The following is a 12,831-nucleotide window of genomic DNA, read 5'->3' on the forward strand; positions in this document are numbered from 1 at the left end:
CTTCCAAATCTTCCTTGGCCAAGCCTAGCCAGGATCTGGCTGCCATCCACCACACTGGTCTCCAAATGAGGCTGGAGCTTTGCCAGCTCTTCTTGCAGTTGGCATTTGCTCTTCTCCAGGTTTTCCCACTTCCCACGCAGGTTAGACAGCTCATCTTGCAAACCCTGACTTGTGGCTTCCAGCTGCGTGCGCTTTTGACATTCCCTCTCCAGCTGCTGGGAAAGTTCAGCAACCTGCAGACAGAAAGAACAAAAAAAGAACTCAGTGGGATGGAAAGGCAGTGAATTCCGGGAAAACCCCAAAAGGGGACCTTAAAGGGACCTTAAAGATCATCCGCTTCCAAGCCTCCTGCTTGCCCATGCCTCAATCCCATGCTACGCGCCTGTCCCGCTGATTACAACTCCTGGCGCGTGGTTTCCACGTCTCCCGCTATCATGCTCTGCAGTCTGGCAGGGATGTGCTATCACACTGACTGCTGACTACAGGGCATACTCGGACCAGCGCTATTGCAGAGCTTGCAGCATTGCTGCAAAATTAGAAGGCCGTGAAGACTTCCCAAGGAGTAGGGAGCTCTGCTGTTTCATGGAGGAAGACGTAGCAGGAACTACACCAGCAAAGGCCTCCTATCCAGAGTAACAGATTAAAGCAAGGTCCAGGGAAGAAACTGCTAGAACGAAGATCACTGATGAAGAAAAAGGTGTCTCACAGATGTCTGGTGGCATTTGGCACTCACGCTGACATCAGCCATTTCAAATAGGTCACACACACCCTATGTGTCAATTTAGTGGAGAACTTAGGGGGGAGGTTCCTGTGCCACAGTGCTCTTTCCCACGGTTTCTCTTGTCAAAGAATGGAGTTCCACAGCTCATTGCTTCCAGTTCCGTATTTTTGGGCCTTGGACCACTCTGGAAAATTTGGACAAACCTGATGACCAGAAGTCTTCCACTTTACCACAGATGCCTGAGACCCAGGCTTCTGCTCGGTCCCAAACCGATGCCAAGACGTCCCAGGCCACTTGAATCCAGAAGTGGACTTGCAGCCAGGTGTCCGATGATGGCGCTGCTTGGGACTGCAGATCTGCTTCTGTGGCGCTCCCAAAGGAGCCTGGTGTTGGCCTCTGCAAGTCTCTCATTAGCTCTGAAACATTCACAAGCACACACAGAGACAGCTTTGGCAGGAAGGCTTTCGCAAAGTTACCCTCCACGGCCTTCACTATTACCCCACTTCTAAAAGCCAAGGGCATGAAGACCGTCCAAAACCAGCACATCCTTTGATCGGAGCTTGTTCACAGGGCCTGTTTCTAAGAAATCACACCAAGTGCAAGGAGCAGACAGTGTCACCTCCAGAAGAACTCTGGCCTACCCTGGCCTTCTCAAGGAAAGCTCAACCCTCAGACCCGCTGCCAAAACCCAAGCCAAACAAGAGCCGCCTTAGTTTGGATTCACAGAATCCAACTCTCTTCTCCCAGAGGCCTCTCCTCATTCAAACAGGAAAGGGTACAAGATTCGTCTTTTCTCTCCCCCACAGGATGAGGAGATTAGAGACTGGCAAAAAGACTGCCTGCTAAAACAACAGCAACTTGAAAAAGACACCAGCAATGCCAGAGTGGCGCTACTGTGCTGTTACTGCTGGAACTCTAAGGAGAAAGGAAGACAGGTCTGAGGAAGGCAAGGTCTTAAGGAACTTTCCCCACAAAGATGCCACGTTCTGCTTTCACACCTGACGCTGGCCAGATGTAGAAAAGGGATTTAAGAAGGAAAATGCACGAGGAAAAAGGAGTCTCTTAGTACCAGTCCAAAAAAGCAGGGACTTACCTTTCCAGTCTCTTGGCTAGGCTTTTTCTGCTTTTTGCTTCCACCACATACAGTTCTTTATACTTTTCCACTTCTGCCTGGGTGGATTCTTTTTGAAAAGGTCTTTCTGCTTGGTTGCTTCTTATCCTTCCCAGTGCACGGTCAAGATCTCTAATTCTCTCTTCTAACTGGTTTTTCAGGGAGTCCAGATGACTGCTTCGGATTTTTTCTAATGTGTCCTGGTGGGCTGCCTGTGCCTGAAGGAGACAGTGCACCTTCAACCACCACAAGAAAAAGAGAGCTCTGCCCAGCACAAAATTGCACACACCCACTTTCAAGGGCCCAGCTCTGCACAGAGAGGTGGCTCTGCCTCCTCACTCCCAGCAGCAACCAAGGCAGAACCCAGCAGCTACCAAGGCAAACAATTCTTTGCAGTGGGAAAGAAGACCAAACTAGCACTCTTATTCAAAGCTACTAAGGAAGACACACTGTATCTGTAGGACAGAGCACAGCGAAAAGGATTCTTCAAAGACAAGAAGAGCATCCCCCACCCCTGTCATTTAAGTGACTCCTTTGCAGAGCACCTTCCCCCCCTACAAGGACAAAGCAGCACCTCTAGGTCTGGCCATGACAGCTGCAAGTTGCAAAACCCATTCAAGGATGAGCAGCGAGAAGCAGAGCAGCCCACAGAGATCCCCCCCAAGCACTGCAACGTGCCAATCTGCCTTGGGCAGCCTTTGCATTCAGGGACCTGCCGGCACGTGACACACCCACGACAGCACTCCTGCCCAACCAGATTGCCTTCTGCCACTGCCTTCAGCAAAGACAGAAGCTAACCCACAGAATACAGGAGCAAAAGAAAAACACCAAAACCCGTGGCCACAACAGAAGTTTACGTAGCGCCTGTGGACGCTGGGGAGAAATTCACTTACTTGCAAAAACTCATTGACTTCCTGGAGTTTTTGTCTGAGCTCCCGGTCGGCTTGCTCTTCCACCTCTTTTTTCCATTGTTCGAGTTGGCTGCGATCCACCAAGTCAGTCTCCAAATGATGCCGGAGTTTTGCCAGCTCTTCTTGCAGCTGGCATTTGTCCATCTCCAGCTTCTCGCACTTCCCACGCAGGCTAGACAGCTCGTCTTGCAAATCTTGATTTTTGGCTTCCAGCTGCGTGCACTTTTGACATTCCCTGTCCAGCTGCTGGGAAAGTTCAGCAACCTGCAGGCAGAAAGAAAAAAACAGGAACTCGGCGGGATGGAAAGGCAGTGAATTCTGGGAAAACCTCAAAAGGGGGCGGCCAGGGAGACTATATTCATCATCTGCTGCCTCAGGACTAGAAACAAAGTCCAACCAGCCTCTTCTTTTCCAGCAAGAACAGCTTTCCCATCATTTCTCATAGGATTCCTCAGCTTCCCATCCTTTCCCAGTTCCTCTTGCAAAAATGCTCCAAGCTTCTGCACTCCAAAGGAATCACTGCAATTCATCTGTCACACCCAGAGGACGCTGTCACAGCCTCCCTCAAGCTGCAGCCAGGCCTCAGCTGGGCCCCACTGCTCTCAACCCATGCACATGATGTCCTGCAAGGACCTGCCCATCCCTCAGGCCCAGCCGGGGGATCTGCACTCTTGGCTGACCCCGCTCACTGTCAGGGGGCCTGTTCTGCTCTTCTTGCTCAGGGCCTGTGGCACGGCTCCCTGGCCCCTCAGCTCACACACCCTGCCAGGCTGGCTGCCACTCTCGCCTCGCCCTTCCTCTGCAGGACAGCCTGGCCTCCATCAGTCCTTACACCTACTGCTTTGTCCTTAACATTTGCATCTTTCCCCAGAAGGAGAACTACCTCTGCATTACTTAGAGTCATCTCCCACTGCAACAGCAGAAGGAGCATTAAGAAAAGCCCATCACACCCAAAATGCAGACAAGGGAAAAAAATCATCAACAGGACAAGAAATAGAGGGAAAGCATCTCCCAGCTTTCAAAAGAAGGAACAACCAAAAAGCCCCACCCAGAGCAAGGCTCACCTCTCTTCGTAATCTGTCAACTTCCTTGACCTTTTCACAATAACTCTTCTTCATTTCCTCCAGCTGGGACTGGCTTTCTTTCTCTTCATTAAGCCTGACTTTCCTCCTCTCTAGCCTCAGAAGCTTTTCCAACCTGCACAGCAAATTAGTGAAGAAAACCATGAAACACAGGAACAACCAGCCTTTCCCCCACAGTCTCACAGAAACGCCACAGACAGCATCCAAGCCTAGAATGGCTTGGCTTGGCAGGGACCTTAAAGATCATCTCGTTCCAAGCCTCCTGCTGTGGCCAGGGACACCTTCCACCAGACCAGCTTGTTCACAACCCCATCCAACCTGGCCTTGAACACTTCCGGCCATGGGGCATCCACAGCTTCTCTGGGCAACCTGTTGCAGGTCCTCACCACCCTCACAGGGACCAATCTCTTCCGAGGATCAAATCTAAACCTACTCTCTTGCCATTTGAAGCCATTCCCCCTTGTCCTCTCCCCACATGCTCTTTGAAATGCACTCTCTTCATCCTTCTTGTAGGCTCCCTTCACACACCCAAAGGCCACCAGTAGGTCCCCCCAAAGCCTCCTCTTTTCCAGGCTGAAGTATTGCAATTGGCCCAGCCTTTCCTCAGAGGAGAGCTGCTCCATCTTTCTAACCACCTTGCTGGCCTCCTCTGGACTCAGCTTGGCAGTTCCCAGGGCCCTCCTTTCCACCCCTTTCAAAGATGGGCACACTGAGTTTCCCTTTTTCCCATCACCTGGGACTTCGCCTGACTGCCACGACTTTTCAAATATCAAGGAGAATGTCTTGGCAACTCCATCAGACCCTGCTGGCCAGTGGAGGGCAATAATGCTGGCCAGATGGAGAAGATGGATTTCCAAGGAAAATGCAGGAAGAAAAAGGACTCTCTTATTACCACTCCAAAAAAAGCAGGGACTTACCTTTCCACTTTCTTGGCTAGGCATCTTCTGGTTTTCACTTCCTCCAGATACAGCTCTTTGTACAGCGTCATTTCTGCCTGCGTTGCTTCTTTACGAGAAGCACTCTCTTGTTGGGTTCTTTTTACCCTGTCCAATTCACTTTCGAGGCCTCTAATTCTGTCTTCCAACTGGATTCTCACGGAATCACAATGACTGTCTCTGATTTGTCCTAATCGGGCCTGTGCCTGAAGGAGACAGTGCACCTTCAACCACCACAAGAAAAAGAGAGCTCTGCCCAGCACAAAATTGCACGCACCCACTTTCAAGGGCCCAGCCTTACTCAGAGAGGCGGCTCTGCCTCCTCACTCCCAGCAGCACGTCCACCCCCTCACCCCCACCCCTGTCATTTAAGTGACTCCTTTGCGGAGCACCTTCCCCCCCTACAAGGACAAAGCAGCACCTCTAGGTCTGGCCATGACAGCTGCAAGTTGCAAAACTCATTCAAGGATGAGCAGCGAGAAGCAGAGCAGCCCACAGAGATCCCCCCCAAGCACTGCAACGTGCCAATCTGCCTTGGGCAGCCTTTGCATTCAGGGACCTGCCGGCACGTGACACACCCACGACAGCACTCCTGCCCAACCAGATTGCCTTCTGCCACTGCCTTCAGCAAAGACAGAAGCTAACCCACAGAATACAGGAGCAAAAGAAAAACACCAAAACCCGTGGCCACAACAGAAGTTTACGTAGCGCCTGTGGACGCTGGGGAGAAATTCACTTACTTGCAAAACGAGGCTGACCTCTTGTAGCTTTTGACTTCTTTCCTGGTCAGCTCGTTCCTCCACCTCTCTTCTACATTCTTCTCTTTGGCTGCCATCCAGCACCAAAGTCTCCAAATGATGAGCGAGTTCTGCCACCTCTTCTTGCAGCTGACATTTGCTCTTCTCCAGGTTTTCACACTTCCCACGCAGACTGGACAGCTCTCCTTGCAAAGCCTGCTTTTGAGCCTCGAGCGGCATGCCTCTTCTAGGCTCCATGTCCAGCTGCTGGGAAAGTTCACCACCCTGCACACAGGACAAAAAAAACAGGAAAGGAAACTCAGCGGCATCTAAAGGCAGTGAATTCTGGGAAAACTTCTCAAGGGGGTGGCCATCGCAACTGTATCTCTCCTCTACTGGAAACCAGCCTAGAAAACACTTGAAAGATTCCCCGACAGAAAGAAGAAACTTTAGACCTGCTTAAGAATTTGGGAGACACTCCTGGCAGCAATACTTCCGGCTCCCTTGGAGCTCAGGATGAAACTCCTCATTTAGAATCTAAGAATTCCTCCAGTGTCCAGCACAGCAAATACCCTCGGGGCTTTTGTAGCAGCTGGCAAAAGGACCAGGCTGCTTTCTGAGCAGCCTCTACTGAGGAGAAGGCAGAAACTGAGCTCCCCTAGGCTCTCCAGGAAAACTTCATCTGACACTTTCCCCACACAAATAGGCAACTAGGCTCAAGAGTCACAAAAAGGCAAATTTAGCACCAGCTTACTGAGGCAGAGGCTTGCAGGGCTCTCGGAAGGGCTTCAACGCCATCGCTTGGCTGCTGGACAGTGCCTTCCAATCTGCTCTTTTCACTTGCAAAGCTTAAGAAGAAATACAGCTCTTATTACCAGAAAATCCAATGCCAGACAAACTGTGCTAAGGAACAGAAGCCACAGCAGAAGTGTCCTTCCAAATCCCACTGACTCTCCCCTTGTTTCCACCCAATCCCCCAAAGCCACAGAGCCCTCGCTTCACTGGGTTACTCTCTTACTCTTGCGCCTCTTCTTCCAGTTGTTTTACAGTCATGTTAGTCTCGCAAGATGCCAACGGGAGGTCCTGCAGTTTCTGGGAAGATGTTATTGCTTCTCTTCCCTTGGCATCCAAGGCAGTCTTCAAGTCACAAACGCGATGCTCAGACTGAAGATGCTTTTCTTCCTCCTCCCGCAGCTGTAAAATCACGGGAAGAATCCACAGTTGTCAGGGGAGCTTTTCCAGAGAGGAGCCAGTTGCTGCTGAAGAACTCAGGTGCTGCATGTCTGTGTGCATCCCCTCTGCCCAAAGAACTGCAATCCACTCAAGGCCCTTCAAAGCTTCACTTCTACTGCCCCATGAACACAAACTGTAGGCCTTTGTCCTCTTTTACAGCAGCCTCTCCTATCCCTCCACTGCTTTCCTACAGCACGCTTCTAAGCACCGACACTGCCCCTCCGTCCTTTGTGGTCACCTGGGACACTTCCTGTATTCCCTTGCTTGCTACTCCAGGAAAAGACCAGTGAAATAGTTCATCTTCCTAAAGGAAGGCGTCTGGCAAGTGGCAGAGGCCAAGTGCTCTGGCACACGTGCTCTGGAGCCCAGGATTGCACCAGGGCAGCACGGGGAGTTTTCTTCAGTGGGAAAGACCCGCACTGTAGTGCAGAGAGAGGCGCCCAGCAGCCCCTGAGCAGGAAGCAGTGGATGCCTGAGGAGAGGCAGTTCTGCTTCAGTGGGGTGGGGTCAGGAAGGGTGGCATCACTGACGAGCTGATAACTGCCATTTCAGCAAAGGCAGCCAGGTGAACTGCTCCACAGACCTGCCCTGGAGTCGAGAATGGAGCCAGGGCTGCGTGGGGAGTCTTCTTAAAGCAGGAAGACCTCCAATGGAGCAGAAAGAGAGGAACCCCAGCCCCCCTGAGCGGTAAGGAGTGAAACCCTAAGGAGAGGCAGCTCTGCCTCAGCATGGCAGGTTGTGGGGCAGGGGGCCGGAGGGACAGAGGCAGATCAAAGCCTGATGGAACTGCCACTTCCTTAGGTCTCTGTCAGAGTGGCTCCCAGAATACTGTTTTGTCCCTTTTTGTGATGGAGAGGAAGCAACAAGCACCCCCAGGTTTATCCCTGTGGGGACAGGCTTTCCATACCTCCGCGTCAGCCCTGTCCAACTCCTCCTGCAAGCACAGATTATCTTCCTCCAGGTGAGCCTCATGGCTTCCAGGAACCACAAGAGCAGTCCTAAAGCATCCAAAAGTTCATCGGAAACATGTCTTATCCTGCATCATTTTTCCCCTGCTTCCTCCCAGAAGACCTCTTCCCCCCTTTCCTACAAGCTCCGGGAAAGCAAAGCCAAGTCCATGCAAGCACTGGAGAATTTCTCTTACAAGGGGCCTCCCTGAAGCAGCCTCAACTACCAGCTCAGGCCGTGCTCTTCAGGGCTCTTTGCACTGCTCTTCAAAGGCCCCACCGATGCGGCTGCACAAACTCCCGGGGCAAGCCCTTCCACCCCCTGACCATCTCCATGGCAGCAAGTTTTCTCCTTCGGTGCGCTCGGAGCCCCTCGTGTCCCCTGGCACAGTGTTGCTTCTCTTTCCCCCAGCGCTTCCCTTCAGAGCACTTCACGCACCAACTCTGCCGTGCCTCAAACCCCCCTGGCCTGCAGAGCAGCCACGCTGCTGAGCTACTGGCAAGTTTCCCCATGGCTCTGGCTCTGGGGGGGGGAAGGGCACCACAGACAAGGCTTTCTTGCAGACCTCAGGGGGCAAAGGGTGAGAGCCCCAAAGCTACGAGAGCAGCCAAGTGCAGAGACCTGCATTTACCAGTCACCCAGGGAACTGCTTCCACGGGGCTCCTCCTTCTTTTTCCCAGCTCATTGCCACGCCCCTCACCTCACTCACACTTGCAGACTACCCAGAACACCCGGGTGCTCTTTTGACAAAGCCCTCACCTTTCCCCCTGGCCTTCAGCGTGCCTGTCAGCTGCTTTGCTCACAAGGCACTCCACAATCTCCTCATGCTGTTGCAAGGCTGCAAGTTTCAAGGGGATAAATCCCCACTAAAAGGAGAAAGAATCCCCATTAGAAAGACACAGACAAGCTCTGCAGCTCTTGGAAAGAGCAGCTTTAGCCACATGCCAAGGTTACCTGGTTCTGAGCATCACTGTTGGCATGATGCTCCACTAACAGCCCTGCTACAGCTGTGTTTTTAGAGAGGACAGCCAGGTGAAGGGCAGTGTTGCCGTCCGCGTCTGCCAGATTGGGGTCGGCACCGTGTTCCAGCAGAACAGCAACACATTCTTCCTGCTCCTGCTGGACTGCCTGGCAACAACACACCAAAAGGGAAAGGCTTCCAACTTTTACATCCATCCCCCTCTCCCACAACTGCCTCAGCTCCTGAATGCTGCCACAGAAGACCATCTGCAAAGATTAGCTAACAGAGGCTGTGCCGTGCCCATTGCAATAGGCGTGTTTCTATGGCCCTGCCCTGCAAGGAATCCTGCCAGACACCTCCCCTTTAACACCCCAGCACTAAGCCCCACCTCCAAGCTCAGAAGGCATTGCACACACCTTCATCAGGGCCGTTCTCTTGAAGCTGTCAGCAAGGTTGGGCTGGCTGTTCTTTCTTAGCAGATATCTCACGACATCTGCATGGCCATTGGCCGAAGCCAGATGCAGAGGTGTCCTAAAAATTAAACAGACACTCTTAACCCAGACAGACAAAGGACGAGCCCAAGCTGTGTCTCTACCCAGCACCCTGGGGACCCTGCTCGCACTCTGGTGCTGCTGCTGCTGCTGCTGCTGCTGCTGCTGCTGCTGCAATCCTGCCCTGATGAGCCAGAGGGCAGAAGAGAACAGGTGAGGGCTGAGCAGCTGCAGAACAGCCCTGCAGAGAGACCACGGCCAAGCGGCAGGTGGGCAACACGCCTTTCCAACAGCGCTGGAGCCCGGCCGGCAGCTCCGAGCAGTGAAAAGCTCAAGAGTTCCCTCTCCCAGCTGACAGGGCAAATGTCACTTTTCAAGCCTTGTCCCTAAGAGAGGGCTGCCGAGGACAACTGCAGCTTGGCTCAGGAGCAGCCAAGCTGTGCCATCAGCGTGGCCCAGAACTCACCGCATCTCCTGGTCTCGCCTGTCGATGCCGACTACCTTGACGTACCAGCGCCAGCGCCTCAGCCAGCCCAGGTCACCGCGGGCGGCCGCGCGGTGCAGCCTGCCCAGCCCCTGCTCCCGGAGCTGGGAGGCGCTGCTGGAGCTGGTGGCAGCCCAGGGCTGCCCACTGGGGCTGCTGGAGGGCGACTGCCGCCGCTCCTTGCTCAGAAGCCACGGCATGGCCCTGCTTGCAGCTCCCAGCAGCAGGAAGGGCAAGAAGCCCCCGGCGGGCTGCCGGGAGCCAAGTGGGGATGAGGAATTGGGACGAGGGGGAGGTTTAGGGGGAGGGTGACAAAGGGGACAAGGACGACAATAAGGACGGGCACAGGGTAGAAAGCACAAGGCAGACGAGGTCGCCCTGCGCAGTGGTCGTGGCCTGCAGCTGCCAAGACGGCGATGCAGGCGCGCAATGCTCCCCGAGCGGGATGTGCTGCTGCTCCCCGAGAGGCTACAGCAGCTCTGGGCGCCGGCTGCGGGCACCAACAAAGCCGTGCCCGACTGGCGCCTGTGGCGTCACAATGGCTGGTGGAAGGCTCAGCACGTCAGCGTGGGGTGTGACAGAGGCCACGGGGCAGGGTGGGGCCGGGCGGGGCAGGGCAGGGCGGGGCAGGTGTGAGGGCGGCCCTGCTGGGCCTTGTGGCAAGGAGGCGGCCTGGGCCTTGTGAGGGCGGCCGGCGGGAGTGGGCACTGCCCCGCCTCAGGGCGCCCGGGGCAGGGCCCGGGACGCTCCCACCGGGCCGCAGGCTGCGGTAGGCGCTGGAGCAGCTCCCCATCACCCGCTCTGGCTTTTTGCTTCAACCTGGAGCCGGGCTGCCTCTGGACACACTGCCATCAAATGAGGCTCAGCATGAAGTGACATCCCAGCCCAAGCAGGCGGGGGCCACCACAGATCTCAAGAAATGCCCACCCAGTGCTCCAAGCCCACCAGACCAGACTTCCAGGACAATTCCCCAACTCCTTTCTCTTGTCCTGTTATTGTTGTGGCGGTCAATAAAAGAAAATACGCAGACAGTCTACTTCCTAGCAACAAGACAGGAGAGGAAAGAACCTTTATTGGAACAGAACACTGACTCTTATAGCCCTGGGCATAACATACATGTTAAAATACCATTGGTGTTTTTTCAGAAACATATATCACCATTGGCTGCCCTGCATCACACCATGATGATTCAGCATTTACAGACTTACAGGGACTTGTTTAGCTCTGTCTGCCTTCCCACAGACTTGTTTTCAACCCTGACATTGTCCCTCTTGAAGAACAGACACCTCGCCCCCCCCTCCCCCCCTCGCAACTGCTCTCACCTGCTGCTTTGCCAGATGCCAACAGTCAGTTTCTGCTCTGCTGATGCTCCACCAGCCAACAGGCAGCACACAGCAGGGCAGCAAGGAACTTTCAAACACATCTTGTCCCACTTGGTCCCAATGACAACACCAAGTGAAGGCCCACAACTTCTGCACCAGCTTGCTCAGGGGAGGGACGCTACAATGGACCGCAAGCGGGCTGAAGAAATTTCCCTTTTTCTTTGCGGGTGTATCGGGGCTTAATTAGATGTCGATACTTTTGGTCTCTCTTTGGCCCAGCCGCCTGGGAGGGTCTATCCTTTTCCTGCCAACTTAGGAGAAAACAAGCACTGAGAAACGGCAACTTCGTCCTTGAAGGAAGCGTTTTGGACAAACTACAATTAATTGGTGTCTTATTATTGCCTGATCACCTTCCAAGGGCATTTGAAGAAAAAAGGGAACAGGAGGGTGATGGAGTACGCCCCCAGACTCATTTAGAAAACACCCCCTGAAGTACAGCGCGCAAGCACGGGGGGGATTCCAAAGGACACACGCGTGCGCAGAAGGGGCACCGCTTCCAGAACGTTGGGAGGGACTGAAGGCCTCTGGCTGGGCGGTGCTGACCACACCTGCCCAGGTGGACATCGCCAATCAATTGGATAAAAAGCAGACGCAAGCTTCACATCAAAGGACAACGTTGCCTTTGGCGGGCACGCCGGCTATCTTGTGAGCCTGCCGACTCTCCCAGAATGCAGCTTCTGCTCTGGGCAATTCCAGGCCTTCTGGGTCGGGAAGATAACTTCAGAAGCAACACCTGGGCAACTGGGGGAGTCGTACCGAGGGCTTATTTTTCTCCTCCTTCCTCTCTCTTGGGGTTTTTTCCTTTTGTTGGCCACCTCTTGGGAATAAAGATTGTTTGGGTTGAGATTTCAACGGTGTATTGTTTCAGCTTCAGCATCCTTCCCAACTTTCCCTCTTACAGCGGGCTACAAACCCATCCGCTTCCCACAGGATCAGGGAGTTGCCTGTGTTTTATGCCTACCACAAGCTCACCCATTGTCTTCTGCCCAGAACACAAAGAGGAGGGCTCGAAAGCACTGGAAGACTCTGGCAACCCAGTAGAAGCAATAGCTCACCTGTAGGCCAGGATCTTAACACCACTGTGCTTCAAGCCTTCACGGAGGAAGGGGACGCATTTGCCTGGCCTCTGGGACGGGCTGAAGATGCAGCTGTGAGCAGAGCTGAAGGGAGCAGAGGAGAGCTCTGGCTCGGCCTTCAGGCCTGGCTTCTCTTTCAGCCTTGAAATTGTCTGCCGCACTGATTTGCACTCAGACCAAGGGCAGAGAGAGAAGTCTTAACTCCCGGCCCGGGAAGAAAGCCTTAATAAACCTTCAAAAATAGGACTCTCCTCATCCCTCCCACCTAGGTCCAAAGAGCTCCAATTCTGTCACCAAACGCAGCAGTTCTCCTCAAATGTCGGGACAGTTCTGGCAGCCAGGCCCTTTCTGCCCAAGCTGGGCAGGTCCCCACCTGTCCCAGAGGCAAGCAGAGGGAAGAAGAGGGGACAGCCTTGGGATCGGGGAATGGCAGAAGCAAAGCCGGCAGGGGCAACAGAAGAAAACAAGGACACCTACTAGACTCTTCAGTTTATTCAAGACCAAGTTGGCATAAGAACACCTAGCGGGAGCCAAGAGCCTCCTCACAGACTGAGATTGTTCAGACCAGTGGACCTCGCTTAGCTCAGTGTCCCTCAGACCTTGGTGTGCCACCCCCAGGCTCATCTCTATCGAGCCTGCCTTCATCCCCCTTCAAATCTAGTTTACAGCTCTCCCAAGGAGCCCTGCTAACTCCTGAGCCAAGATCCTTTTTCCCCTTTGAGACAAGTGGACACCATCTGTGCCAGCAGGCTCAGTGTC

General features: G+C 53.8%; 2 protein-coding genes across 4 annotated transcripts in view; both read right to left on the minus strand.

Moving 5' to 3' along the window:
• LOC127463057 (uncharacterized) overlaps window positions 1-12,831 on the minus strand; it is a 65,193-nt gene that overhangs the window by 47,552 nt on the left and 4,810 nt on the right. The window lies entirely within an intron of this gene.
• LOC127463054 (ankyrin repeat domain-containing protein 7-like) lies at window positions 6,230-10,407 on the minus strand. Its single transcript, XM_051772052.1, has 7 exons — window positions 10,268-10,407; window positions 9,597-9,737; window positions 9,056-9,170; window positions 8,633-8,806; window positions 8,438-8,544; window positions 7,638-7,728; window positions 6,230-6,691 (listed from the first exon to the last, which is right to left on the minus strand). Exons 1-7 carry the CDS (start codon window positions 10,405-10,407, stop codon window positions 6,512-6,514), a joined length of 948 nt encoding a protein of 315 aa, XP_051628012.1. The 3' UTR covers window positions 6,230-6,511.

This window comes from Manacus candei, unplaced genomic scaffold (genome assembly GCF_025592945.1).
Source record: "Manacus candei isolate 608988 ecotype Guabito, Panama unplaced genomic scaffold, ASM2559294v1 h1tg000149l, whole genome shotgun sequence".
Taxonomy (NCBI): Eukaryota; Metazoa; Chordata; class Aves; order Passeriformes; family Pipridae; genus Manacus; species Manacus candei.

Bases quoted from the DNA above. Each gene is read 5' to 3' on its own strand.
- LOC127463054 (XM_051772052.1), bottom strand. From the start codon at position 10,407: ATGGGGAGCTGCTCCAGCGCCTACCGCAGCCTGCGGCCCGGTGGGAGC. The intron at 9,171-9,596 runs GTGAGTTCTGGG...TTTAATTTTTAG, and splicing joins AGGCGAGACCAGGAGATGCG to GACACCTCTGCATCTGGCTT. The intron at 8,807-9,055 runs GTGTGTGCAATG...TGTTGTTGCCAG, and splicing joins AGAGAACGGCCCTGATGAAG to GCAGTCCAGCAGGAGCAGGA.